Source organism: Falco rusticolus, chromosome 3 (genome assembly GCF_015220075.1).
Source record: "Falco rusticolus isolate bFalRus1 chromosome 3, bFalRus1.pri, whole genome shotgun sequence".
NCBI lineage: Eukaryota > Metazoa > Chordata > Aves > Falconiformes > Falconidae > Falco > Falco rusticolus.
The window spans coordinates 104,750,637-104,763,643 of record NC_051189.1 but is presented as its reverse complement, the minus strand read 5'-3'; the positions used below and the strand labels follow the sequence as shown (position 1 = coordinate 104,763,643).

General features: G+C 49.1%; 2 protein-coding genes across 21 annotated transcripts in view; both read left to right on the top strand.

The window, feature by feature from the left end:
* CAMTA1 (calmodulin binding transcription activator 1) overlaps positions 1-5,872 on the top strand; it is a 323,364-nt gene extending 317,492 nt beyond the window's left edge. For all 19 annotated transcript variants that reach the window (XM_037379737.1, XM_037379724.1, XM_037379725.1 and 16 more), the window contains one exon: positions 2,349-5,872. In XM_037379737.1, the coding sequence (XP_037235634.1) occupies positions 2,349-2,412 (64 nt within the window). In that variant the 3' untranslated portion in view covers positions 2,413-5,872. The remainder of the gene's footprint in view (positions 1-2,348) is intronic.
* Positions 5,873-8,593: 2,721 nt separating this feature from the next.
* Positions 8,594-12,968, top strand: VAMP3 (vesicle associated membrane protein 3). 2 transcript variants are annotated; one of them, XM_037381699.1, is made up of 5 exons: positions 8,594-8,695; positions 9,944-10,025; positions 10,712-10,870; positions 11,569-11,620; positions 12,384-12,968. In XM_037381699.1, coding segments are annotated over exons 1-5 (315 nt in total). In that variant the 5' UTR covers positions 8,594-8,693; the 3' UTR covers positions 12,404-12,968. The 2 variants fall into 2 exon arrangements, with proteins under 2 accessions (XP_037237596.1, XP_037237597.1); XM_037381700.1 differs by lacking the exon at positions 11,569-11,620.
* The last annotated feature ends 39 nt before the right edge of the window (positions 12,969-13,007 follow it).

Genomic DNA, 13,007 nt, shown 5'->3' with positions numbered 1-13,007 from the left:
TCATGTATTAATTGACGGTATCTTGAACGTAGTTAATCTAAGCCTTAAAATTTACCTAGTGCGCAAAGGCACACCACGTTTTTCTAGCAGAGCAGGGGTCTAGGCTGACCTTCTGCTTCGAAGTGGTGCAGTAATAAAAGTATTAGTAATAATGAAAAGGGAGAAGCTGCTTTTCTGCTGCAAGAAAGGAAGGAAACCCAAATACGCTGAAGATGGTCAGTTTGTCATTTGTGAGCGTTTTCAGTTCACCGTACCAGTCCTCCTGCGTTTCCTTTAGTAAAAAGCTGGTCTGGGTGTTCCCAGCAGGTAGCACTGTAGGATGTCGTCACCCGCTGCGGGCGAGCCTGGCCCTGCCACTGCCTTCTGTGTGGTGCTGCGGCCCCCGCACCCCGATGGCAGCAGGGCCCTTTAGACACCAGCTTGCAGGGAGCCAGGATTTCCCTGTAGGAAATGTCTCTGTGACGTTGTAGCAGGCGTTTAGGCTCAGCACAGCTACCCAGGTGGGAATTCGGAGCTAGCGGTGCTGCTGGCTGCCTTGCCCCTTCTCAGCCTGGGGGTCAGAGCGCTGCTTGGCATCTGGGGAGCTGTACAGGGGCAGCCCTCCGCCAGCCTCGGATTGCGGAGGAGTGCCGTGGCCCCTCGGATGTAGGTCTCCCAGGCTCTGGAAACGACACGTGCACTTGGGCTAGCAGAGCCCTCTGTCTTTTCCGTGCATGATATTCCCAAACAGTTTGGTGTAATTAAGGTAATTAGCAAAGGCCTGACCTGTGTATCAGTTAGTGTGATTTACTACTCATTGACTCCCGTTTCCCCCAGTTCCACAAATAAAGAGAAGAACACCTCTGAGTGCTAGAGCTTTGAGTCTGCTAAAACAGTTAGGGGCAGCCACCTCCCTTTTGACTGCGATTCTTAGTATGTGCGGAAAAATGAGTAAGTAGAACAGTGGAATGGAGGTGTATTTATAGAGGTCAGTTTACAGCCTTCATCATGTCCTTACGTAGCAGGCTCATGCAAGAGCCAAAAGCAGATGTGTGAGTGGAAGTCTACGTACAAAAGCTACAAACCGACGTTGCTGCTGCTGAGCTCTCCCGACATCCTTTGCTGCTTGTATTTACTTAGGCTTTGTTCAGTTCATCTGCTCTGAGTTGGATTCTGTTACACAGACTTGAGCTCTGACACAATTCTTCGTGCCATTCCTTCGTTATCTGTCCTTTCAAGTTTTTGCTGTGTCAGTTGGGCATGTATGTGCTTTGCTAGATCACCTGAATTCAGGCTGTGTTCTCCCCCTTTTTGGGGGGGTCCTCCCCTCGCAGCAGCAGAGGGAAGACACGTGGAGGCAGGTGGCAAAGGGAGAGGGCACTGCAGAGAGGGGCTGCCTGCAGCAGGAGGCAGAGCCACGCTGGGCTCCCCGGCGGGCAGCCTTACCTGACACGCAGCCAGGTTGTTGGCCTGAGCAGAGGATCGCTGCTGCTCCAGCACTGATGCAGGATTTTGCTTTACTCGATGGGACTGAAACTGTTCCCCTCTCTTCATCGTTTAATTTGATTTTTAATTATTTCAGCTTTCAGTGATGACTTAGTTCTTATGCTGACAAGTGCTAGAGGAGGTAACGTGTTGCACATGTTTTAAAGAGCTGAGAACCAAAGCATCGGGCCGCATCTAGGGAGAGCAATTCTTCCACATCGTAGGTTCGTGTCCCTTGGCACGCAGTATCCTCCACTGCTGGCGGGAAAAAATAGGAATCTGCTGCCAACAACATGCTCAAAAATACAGGCGCTAGCAGCTGGAATAAGTGTGAAGGTTATCTTTCTTCACACCCATACCGGTTCTTCTGCTGACATCTGCACGCTTTCCTACACAAGGTTCTGTATCGCGTTGTGCTTCCCCTGTAAGTACAGCTGACTGGTGTTCCCTGCCGTGCTGGGCACGACAGCAAATTGTCGCCGCTTCAGCAATGCGTGGAGAAAAGGGGTCAGCGCTGAGAAGCCCCTTTGCTGTAGCAGCTGGGACAGCAGGCAGCTGCAGAAGCAGTTAGTGAACGGCAGTCCAAGACCCCCAAGCAGTTCCATAGGGCAGCCCCAGAAGGAAGGCCAGCTGCAGTTACCAGTGTCAGGAAAAAACAGCAGCCGGACATAAGTAGCTCTTTCCGAACACGTTTGTCTCAGATTTCTAGTGGCCCTTTCTTGCGCTTCCAACTGTTCACAGCGTCAGGAACGTATTAGCCTCCTGCCATTTCTCTGGGAGCTGGCTCTTTTGCACGGGAGGTTAGAGTGAGGAATCATTTTGATTTTCTGTCTTGAAAGAGATTTGCGATAGAAGTGTTATATAGCTCCTCTTTGTTTTTTCAGAGTGAAAGAATTGAAAAAGGCCAAGGAACTTGAAGATCCGCAGCAGCATCCCGTAGCAATGTGACATTGCTTTTCAGACTGTTTTCATTTTCTGTTTTTAGCAGAGACATGCAACAGCAACAACAACAAAAATACCCACTGCAGTTCTGGAAATACCAGCTGCAGGATTTTAACAGTAATGTTTTGGTCATTGCATTTGCACTTTCATGGACAACTTTTAATTTGTTCAGCAAGACATCTTGGAACTCAATCTTCTGTTGGATCATGGGGAAAACAAAAGACACCAGGAGGAAATTGTGAGTTGCTTCATTCTCCGAGAAGGAAGAAGCGATTAATTATCCTTTTCATATAGGGCTGTATTAAACAACATGTGGAACTGTACAAATACTATACCAAAAATATTGTTGAGAAAAGGTGGGAATGCACAAGCAACACAAGAATGCTGTTCCTGCACCTGTCAGTCATCTCCAAGAAACTGAAGCTTTGAGAGTCTCAGTGGAGGGGCTTAGATCAGGACATCTTTATTGGGTCCATGCATCCTCATTTCCTTCGCACTCCTGTCCTTTGTGTTTGATTTCAATCTCTACAGCACACTTAATGCAACTTTTTAAATCTGCAGGTTTTTAATACATCCCGTGGGAACGTACAGAAGGGGTTGGTGTGTGAGATAAACGGGTAACGCGTGAGGAACCGAGAGAGCAGCTTACGCACGTTTTAAAACGTTTTTTTGGTATTTTTACTAGAACCTGCAAACATATCAATTGTCACGTACTTTCTCTCATATTCAGCACTTTATTTTGTAGCCTTACTTTCATGTGCTATTATTATTTTGATTAATTTCTTAAAAGAGTCGGTCCAACATGTAGCTTTTTCTCTTAAGTACTTGTCAAACCTCTTGTCGTTTTGCAGAGTCACATACATATGTTGCCTGGACATTTTATACCACCTAAAGATCAGAGTGGTGCTGCATTCTGGCCAGTAAATTTCTTATTTTGGCTACTTCATCAAAATCTGGGCAGTTTCTGTATATATAGAAGGTAGAAATGGAAAATGAGAAAAAAATATTTGAAAGGGAATATATTGATTAATTACTAAATATTTTATTCACAAAGGGTCAATAACTTGGCAAGATAAAATTATTATTTGTATAGTTTTGTCTGAATGAACGAGAAGAGTGTGGATGTATTGTTTGTACATATTGTATATATTAAAACAAAGAGATATGTGCATGAACTCAAGAAAAAGAAATGAACAAAGCAAAGCATTAGTGGCTATGGTCTGTAAAATGAAACAAAAACTTTATTTCACTATAAGAAACTTTATTTTAAATGTTCTTTAGAAGAACATTTTTGCTAAAGCATGACTAAATGGCAAAAAAGAGCTACTGTATTTAGACTTAGGAAAAAAAGGCAGAGCAACATTACTTAAAAAAAAAAAAGAAAAAAAAAAAGAAAAAAAAAGGATATGTTTACATTTGATTTTGGCTACCAGGAGTTTGGTTTGGTTGGATTTAATTTATTGATTCCTTCCTTCTTTTTTTTTTTTTTTCCCCCCGTCTTTCTTTTTTTTTGCCAATGGTGCCAAGTAATGTGAATGCTAATATTGCTTAAGAAAATTAAGTTACTTTTGCAAAGCAGATAATCATAAGAGTACAGAAACCGTATCTAGCTTAACACCATACACTCACTCCGATAAAGAACACTTAGAATGAACATAAACTGAAAAAAAAAAAAAAAAAAAAATAGTACAAAAGTAGAAAATATGTTTCACATTTTCATATCTCCTGCTGGAAGTCAGAAAATGTCATAAAAATTGCACAAAAAATTTAAAAAAATAAAGTAAAACGTAAAAAAAGATGCAAACTGATCTTGTAGGGGTGTCATGGTATATTGCTATTTCCACATAGTGAGGAGCCAAAGAAATTAGGGTTTTTTTAAATTGAACTACTAATTTAAAACCGTCACACGTTCTCAACGACGGGAACCAGGTTCTGATCTTTCTTACACAGGAATGTAATGGAAGAAACTCCTGAAGTCCGTGTTGCTACTGTGGGTTACGTACATGTGTCTGAGATCAGAAACTGCTCCTGTGTGTTTGTTTTGCTCGTGGCATTTTCAAATTGCCGAACGGACTGGTGTAAATTTAAGATTGTTAGTTTTGGAATAGTTGTTCTTGCTTGATCCCGGCCACCAACTACAATGTTTAAACACAAGGCTTGTTGTGAAGCCTAAAAATATTCACACGTAAGAAGCTTTTAAACTGGTGTCTTTAAAAGAAGAGTAAAAACAAAGATTGTGGCAAAAAAACTGGGGTCAGTGCTCTTGGTGCCTTTTCTATAATTGTACCTGTTTTTAATTCCTTCTTTTCACTGCCAGCATTGAATTACAGTAGATGTGCTATAGCTCATTATCAGAATTCTCTTGTACATTTCTGAACTGCTGCTTTATGACCTAATTCAATTTGGGAAAAAAAAAAAAAAAAAAGGAAAAAAGAAAAACGAATGGCCTGGCGCCCACACTGTGCCTGTGGGCAGCCTCATAGCCTTGATTTACTGTATGGAATTGGGACCTTAACCATTAAATTTTCCTCTCACGCAAAAACAGAACAGGAGACGCCGAAGAATCTCCTTTGGAATGAATTGGAAATGCTCTGTATTAATACTGGAAGAACTGACATTTTGAAATCAAAATGTTGCTCCCATTGACCGATACGTGACAATATAGAATCGACCTTTTCCTAACAAGAGTAGTGACCTCAGTGGAAATGTTTTAACTCCCTCTCTTTACCGAAAAAGATTCAGTAATATACAGAGCTATTTCAAATTACTCTTCCAGATCCATGGGCCTGGTGGTGTATCTACTAATCTAGATCCTGCTTCAGCCAAACGTTTAAGCGTGTACTTGCTGTTAACCATGCAAGCAATTCCACAGGCGCAACAGAACTACTTGCATGCTTGAAGCGAAGTACAGCTTCCAAGTGCTTTGTTGTGTCGGGCCATAACCCTTCAGTGTATCGCTGGGGAGTGAGAAAGGCTCCCCCCGCAGTGAAGTGATTCTGCTCACCCTTTTCTTGGTTGTGGAACTTAACGTTTTCACGGAAGATAAGTAAGTGCAGCTTTCCGGGAAAATTCGAATTCCCAAGTGCCAGGAGCCAGATCTTCTGTCTTCTGATAATGGAATTGCTCCTTTGTGAAACACATTCGACAGCAGTAATACTGTGTGAAAGAAATACAGAATATAACATGAACCCCCTCTCTGGTTGCACGCTTATGGCAGTTCCACACAATAGCTGGTGCCCAATGGGGGGTCCCCAAGACTTGCATGTAAAACTAGTATAGATGTCTTCTCTTTTGTAAGTTTTATTTTTGTAACCGTGCATGTAAAGCATCACTGAATCAATGGATCTGTTGAAGAACTCAGCTGCTGGAACCATGCAAAATGTTTTGAATTGCCCTTAAAATATGGAAAATGTTTTCTGAATGCTTTATATTCTTTCTGCTGTAAATTAAAAACAAAGAAAATTTCCCCATACAAAGCGTGCGCCTTTTTTTAAACACGTCTCTTCCATCCTAGTTTAAAAGTGACACGGGTGCTTCAGTTGCCGTAAAGCAACCGTGAAGAAAATGTGTTTCTTCTACTACATCACCTGCCTGTAAGTAGCACCTAGTCTCTCAGGGGTCAGAAGCTGAGCAGCCCCCAGCTTCCCCACGAGGAGGGGCCGAGCCCTTGGATCTGCCACCCTTTCTGCTGCGGTATCCCGGCACATTGCCCTCATCCAGCCCGTAAAGCAGCGTGTTCAAGGGGAGCTCCTCACCTCCCGGAGCGCTGCCGGAGCGTGCTGCTGCCCTGCCCAGTGCTGCCAGCCCGGGCCCGCTCCAGTTCCGAGGCCAGCCCGCAGCTCCAGGACGCTGCTGTGCGCCACCGGCTCAGACCCAGGGCCCTGCCGCAGCTCCCACGCGAGCTGCTGCTCTACAAAACGCACCCATCAGCCGCCCGCTCTCCTTCCCACGAGGCCCTCTCCCCAAGCAGAAAGTTTTCCTTTTTGTGTGTTCTCCGCACCCCTGCAGCAGAAAGGAAAATTTCCCAACCCATGGAAGCTGGGTACCCGTCCACCCATAAATCTGAGCCTCGGATTACAGAGTGAGTCAAGATGACCACAACTACACAAAGCATGAAAAATCCCTTTCTCCTTAAGGTCCCAGTTCAGCCCAGCTGCAGCTAGTGGCCTGGTTTGGTGGAAATTAAAGTTTTCAAGGCAATAGGCTGTAGTTTTTCAAATGCAGAAAGTCTGTGAAATTATCTAAGTTTATATAATATTTGTAAATGTTTCACCAGCTGTTAGGTGGCCCCAGTTCTGATCAGGTTCTCTAACACAACTTCAAGCAGGTCTATACAGTAGCATAAACGTGTTCATCTGTGGACGACCAGCTTTTCTGGGATAAAATTATTTTCAGTTCCTCTCCAGTAGACAGTCACTTCCAGGGCAGGGCATCCAGGCTTTCCGTGAGAAACCACGCAGACCTAGAAGTAGAACACTAAATCCTACATTGTGTACAAAGCAGAGGTGAATCTTGGTGGAATTCAAGAGCCCTGCTGATGCAAGAGCCTAAGAGGTCTCTCTTAATAGCACAGTAATACTAATAACTACTGCATGGAACAGATACTACGGTACAGGAACCAGCCCTCAATAACGCAACTCCTGCAGCTGAGCGCCAGGCCAGCCTAGCAGGGACAGACAGCTGTAATACACTCATCATCTGGCCGGTGAAAGGTTATGTTAGTACTACTATGAGTAAGTTCTTCCAAAACCCAGGACCACAACAGAAGATGAGCTTTCATTAGGAGTTTCTTCTGGACTACAGAGGAACGAGTTTAATTATGTTTTGCTTCAAGAATAAACTGGCATTAAGCTCCCCCATTTGCTCAGTGATACTTCCCATGTTTTCCGTTTTACGTGCCTGTTAATTCCTGGGTTCTTCTTTAGCATTGTGGGGGGTTGACCCTGACCAGAAAGTAAGCACCTACCAGCTGCTTGCTCGCTCCCCCACCTCCCCCCCTTCTCCCCAGTGTTGTGGGGGACGAGAATTTGAAGAGCAACAGGGAGAAAAAATGCCTGGGGTGAGATAAAGACAGTTTTGTAAGCGAAGGGAAAAAAGGAAAAGAAGAAAAAAACAAGTGATGAAAAAGCAGTCACGTGCTACCTCCCAGCAGCTGTCCGATACCATGGAAAGAATGGCACCCCCCTCCCCCCACGTTCATTGCTGTTGGGTCAGAACAACCCTTCGGCCCCTTTGGCACAGCTGCCCAGCCGTGTCCCCTCCAGCCTCACCCACCCCCAGCCTGCGCTGCGGGGGCAGCTGGGGAAACGGCCAAGGCCTTGATGCAACAGCCAAAACACGGGTGTTACGACGGCACGGCGCGATGGAGAACACAGCTCCGTCCCAGCCAGGCCAGTGCAGGCATGAGCCCCGGGTCTGCGAGCAGAGCCCAGCTGCACTCCCAGGCTTGGCCTGCGCCAAGAGCCCTCCACAACCCGCAGGAGGGATAAGGGCAACCTGCCTGCCTGGGCAGGCGTTCCCCCTCAGATGCAGGGCACACGCTGGTTTAATGTAAAGAACAAGTGTGCCCACTTCTACTGCCCAAGCCCAGCTCCTCGGCGCCCGTACCTGGGCCCAGCAGCTCGGGCCAGGCGTTTGCTGGCGCGGCAGCGTGACTGCACCGCCCCTGCGGGTGCTGCCCCCGAGAACCGGAGTGTCCCGCCCCGGCAGCACCCCCGAAGCCACACCAGGGCGCATCAACACACCAAAGCGGGCAGGGGCCGGGCCGTGTCCTGCCCGGGGTGGGGGCCGGGCTGCGGCGGCTGCACACAGAACCACTGGTCAGAACCTCGCAGCGGTTCGAGCTGGAGGGACGTTTAGACACCCGGTGCTGCCCCCGCGCCCCGGCCGCGGGACGGGCGCTGTGCAGGAGCACGAGCACCGCGGGCCCCCGCCGCAGGCCCCCCCAGCACAGCCGCGGGCGGGGGGCGCCTCTCCTCAGGCCCGGCCCCGCAGCTCCCGCCACAGCCGAGCCCAGCCCGCCCGCAGCTCCCCCGGCGGCCTGGCCCGGCCCCGCTCCCCCCCGCAGCCCCGCGGCCCCGCGGCCCGCTCCCCTCGGGGTTCCAGAAAGGGGCGAGAGACACCCCGGGCCGCGCCCGGCGCCCGCTGGCCCCGCCCACCCGGGGGGCGTGCCCGCCCCGGGTCCGCCCCCGATTGCGTCATATCCTGGGCGCCGCCAGGGAGGCGCGCAGTTGTCGCTGGGCCGCGCCCGAGGCTGAGACCGGCAGCGCTCCCGCCCCGCCGGCAGGATGTGAGTGCGGGCCGGGCCGGGCCGGGGGGACCCCGCGGACGGGAACCAGGGGCAGGGGGCCTGCTGCGCGCTCGGCGGTGGCTGGGTGCCCCCCGCCTGGGCCGGCGCCGCCCGCGGGTGGGGTTGCGGGAGGCCGAGCCCGCCCGTTCCTGGGCCGCACGCCCTGGGCCGCTGCTCGGGCCGGGTCCCGGTCCCGGCGCTCTTGGCGCCTGCCCGGGCGCTGGCGGCCGCGTTCCGGTGACCGGGCGGGTGCGGCGCTCGGGGCCCGGCTCTCAGGAGGAGGCTTCGCTTCGAGGCTCCCCGGGCTGGCACCGGCAGCAGAACGGCGCGGAAGGGCTGGTTGTCTTGCTGCTGCTCTCGAGCCTTGTCACACCTTCCTGGTTCGCCCCTTGTGCCTCTGGGCGCGTTAGTTCTTGCTAAATGTACGTTAGAAGTCAATGTGCAAGTGGGTAAGTACAGCCCGTGCTCAAATCCAGCTCCTCTGAGTGTCAGGATGCATGAAATGGTACGTGCTTCTGGTGCAGAGGAAATGAAAACACGGAAGGGCAAGTTGAGTACAGGTGGTTCTAGAGATACACAATAAAAAAAAAATCAGTGGAGTGCTGAAAAGGGTGTGAGATGTGTGTACGGAGGCTCTTGTGTCTGTTACAAAGGTGAAGGGTGTTGCAGCTGGTAAAAAGAACTCGACTGCCTGAGAGTATGAATTCAGACTGATTGGAGGTAAATTGTGTATGCTGGGTGCCTTTTCTTCCTTGTGCTTTCTCTTGCTCCCTGTTGGCCGTTTCAAAAGAACGGGGATGGAGGCAACCACTGGAAGAGCACACAGTTAGAATAACCGTTAACTTTCTGTATTTAATTTTTTGTGAACTGCTCTAACTTGAAGTGCAGTATTTGTGTTCATACTGGAGAAGAGGAACAGCCCTGAGCCTAGACTCTGGAATGTCTGGGCTCTGTGAACAATTTCACAGGGAATTGCCATATGCCTTACTGTAAACCAGCATTAGCAAGCTGCTGCTGTCTTTTAGCACATCAAGCAAGATGTTTGGGATGCTGCATGACTTACACCTATTACCAGCTGTTAAGACATCACTTCTCTAATAGGAAACTGCCCCATATTTGTTCTAGGAATACAAGTTTCCTGTTTTCAGGAAAATGAGATAACTTGTGTACTCTAAGCATATCCGCTTAAAGCCAAACCCACAACCTATCAAAAGCTAAACAGAATAATGATGATTTTCTTTGCTGCAGGTCAGCCACTATTCCTGGAAGCTCAAATGTGGCTGCTGGTGGTAACCGTCGTCTTCAGCAGACTCAACACCAAGTAGATGAGGTAAAAGTCTAGTCTGATAGCAGTGTCATTGTTGTCCTTCAGGACACCAGTATAACTGGAAGGGATATTTTGGCCAAAGCAGGTTCCCCTTCGTTATACGACAGAGAAGCCTAATATCGTTCAGCTTGCTTTATTATACTTGTGTCATCTTAACTCTTGCAAAGGTTTAAAAAAAAAATACCCATTCAGCTGGAGTGGGGCAGTAGAGAGAGGTTACCGGTGTCCAAACACTAGCTGCAGTCAGTGCTTGAGGATTTGGCATAAGTAAAGATAAAAACTTTTGCTCTTACAGAGAACAAGCCTTTCTCTCATCAGTAGCAATGAAGGCTGACTGCCAAATATGACATGTCCAGATTTGAGGAGTCCAAAGTCGAGGCTGGCTACTGACAGTATTCTTTTGACACATGGTTGACTATCATGTTTATACATCTCGACTGCTGAAGTGAGTCAGGATTTATTTCCCGGGTTTAAGGGAATGCCTGGTATGACTAACGTTTTAAAGTAGATATTGGGCTTCCAGCTGCAGGTGAGTTTTGTTTCACCTTATGACTGGATATACTAAAAGGCAGTAGCTCTTACCTCGTGAGAAGAGAGCATGAAGAGTACTGTGTGTTGCTGTCTGTTGCCTGCAGTTCAGTAGTGGGTGATGCAGCCGGTGACTTACTGTAAACATTAAATTGATGTAGGTGGTTGACATCATGAGAGTGAATGTGGACAAGGTGCTGGAGCGAGATCAGAAGCTGTCAGAGCTGGATGACCGTGCTGATGCGCTGCAAGCAGGAGCATCCCAGTTTGAGACCAGTGCAGCCAAGCTGAAAAGGAAGTATTGGTGGAAGAACTGTAAGGTAACCATGGCTTGTGTACTTATGCTACGCAGTGTTACAGTTAATGCCATTACAGTTTGTGTCTCAAAATGCAGAAGGAAAAGAGACTTTAGCCAACGTTATTTCAGTTCCAGCATCTGTGTTTTTAAAATATGGCATAGTGGTTAGGTGAAGTAACCATGAGCTGGATTACCAGCTGTGCCACTTGATGCGGGAACCTTATCTAAGATGGTCATGGCCAGAGGGAAATGCTTCAGTAACCTGAGGCTTTGGGGAACAGGAAGGCCAAAAAAGCATAGGTTGAGTTAACGTGCAGGAAGCATTGAAGTAGAAGGAGCTTCCGGAGACTTCTGTACTTGTAGCTGTTGGCGAAGGTTGGAATCCTCTTCGGTGAGCAGCAAGACTCTGAAAGAGGCAGTATAGGGTAAGAGTAGAAATGATGTTTAGTAGTTCTTGACTCCTGCTTGTATAGTCACCTGAAACAGGCTTTGCACGGAGGCTCAGTGAAAAAGAGGCTGTTGGTCTGCTTTGCCTGCGTGCGTGGCCCCCCATCTCCAAGCTGTAGTGAAGCGAGCTTGCTTGCTGAAGAAGTTCTACTTGCCTTGTTAGATCTGGCGCACAGTGCAAAAGCACCTTGCAGGGGCTGCTTTCCTGCACCCTAAAGGCCGGTTAATGCTGCTCTGCAGTTTGTAGTAAGTGTTGTATGGCTTTTTTCACAGATGTGGGCAATATTGATAGCTGTTGTTCTCATTGTCATCATCATCATTATTGGTAAGTTTCATCCAGATGGGGATTTCTCACAGAGATGGAATAGATGATGTTGATTCACTGACTGGTACAGTGGAAGTAAAGCCAGGATACCCACATGATAGCACATAAGACATTAATTTGAAATAGCAGCGACTGCTTTAACAGCTGTTGCCCACAATGAATGGCGGGCTGTGGGAGCTGGAATAGCTCAATCTCCAAGGCCTGTGCAGTGGCACACAGGTGAGGTGCAAATAGCAAGGGCTTGGAAACCAGGAGCAACCTCAGCTTTTTACAGCTGCAGATTGCAGAAGTATAAGGAGGAATGCCATGTACCTCCCTTGTTTGGAAGCTGCTTTCCATCTGTCTCAGCTTCTTGCGGGATGAACCCTTTTCAGTGCAGCAGGTCTGTAGCCCGGAGGCATTCTACAAGTAGAGGCTTGGCTGCTGGGTGAAGGTATAGCAGTGTTGGGTTGGAATAGCGAGGCAGGGAATGTACCACTCACTCGCTGGTGTAATTCTCACATAACCCCCAAGTATTTCATGGGAGGAAGAAGCTGAAGCTTGTGCTGTAATACAGTAACAGACGCTGCGGTAATGTTTGGCAACAGGTAACATTGTCCTGGGTGAGAAGTGTCGGCACACAGGCACCAGGGGAGACTAAAGCTAGGAAAACCAAGATGGGAAAAACTCTTAAATCCCCAATACCTAAAGTTCTTAAAATGCAGGGTTGCTGTGGTTGATGGGCTGAAGGAGAACACCCTTTGTCCTACTTTTTCTTTTGTAGTCTGGTCTGTGAGTTCGTGAGTTACGGGAGGAAGCTGGGATCAGCTGAAGGTGCCACCTGATGCCTCTCCGCTTGGAGCCTGCTGTCCTTCCAGCCCACGCACTGCTGTTCAAAGCAAACCTATTTTGATTACCGAAATGCTAACTAACTTTACCTGGTTGCCTTAAGACACTCCTGTCACTAATTACTAACAAGCACAGCCAGCCACGTGCACAGTGCCTTGATAGAGGGGCGCGGAGCTGTCGAGGGGGATTCGGCCCGGGAATTTCCACGGTCGCTGCTGTAACCGGTTACAGGCTCCGTGGACGGTTCTGGGCCGCCGCCTCCTCCTCCTTGCCCGCCCCTCCCGGTGCCATAGTGGGGACCGAGCCGCGGGGTGGCCGGTAGCGGGAGAGCCGCGCTGTCCCGGCCTCGTCGTCAGGGGGCGCTGCTGCCGCCCGGGGGCGGGGCCGCACGTGGCGGCGGGGCCGGGGCTCGCACGGGGGCCGCGTGCAGCGGCGCGTGAGGGGGCGGGGAGATGCCCCTCACGGCCCCTGGCTCCGCCCCGCCGCTCCGTTTTCCTCCAATAAAGTGGCTCCGACCCTGCCAGTGGCTCCGCCTAGTCCGTGTGGCGCGCGGCGCACG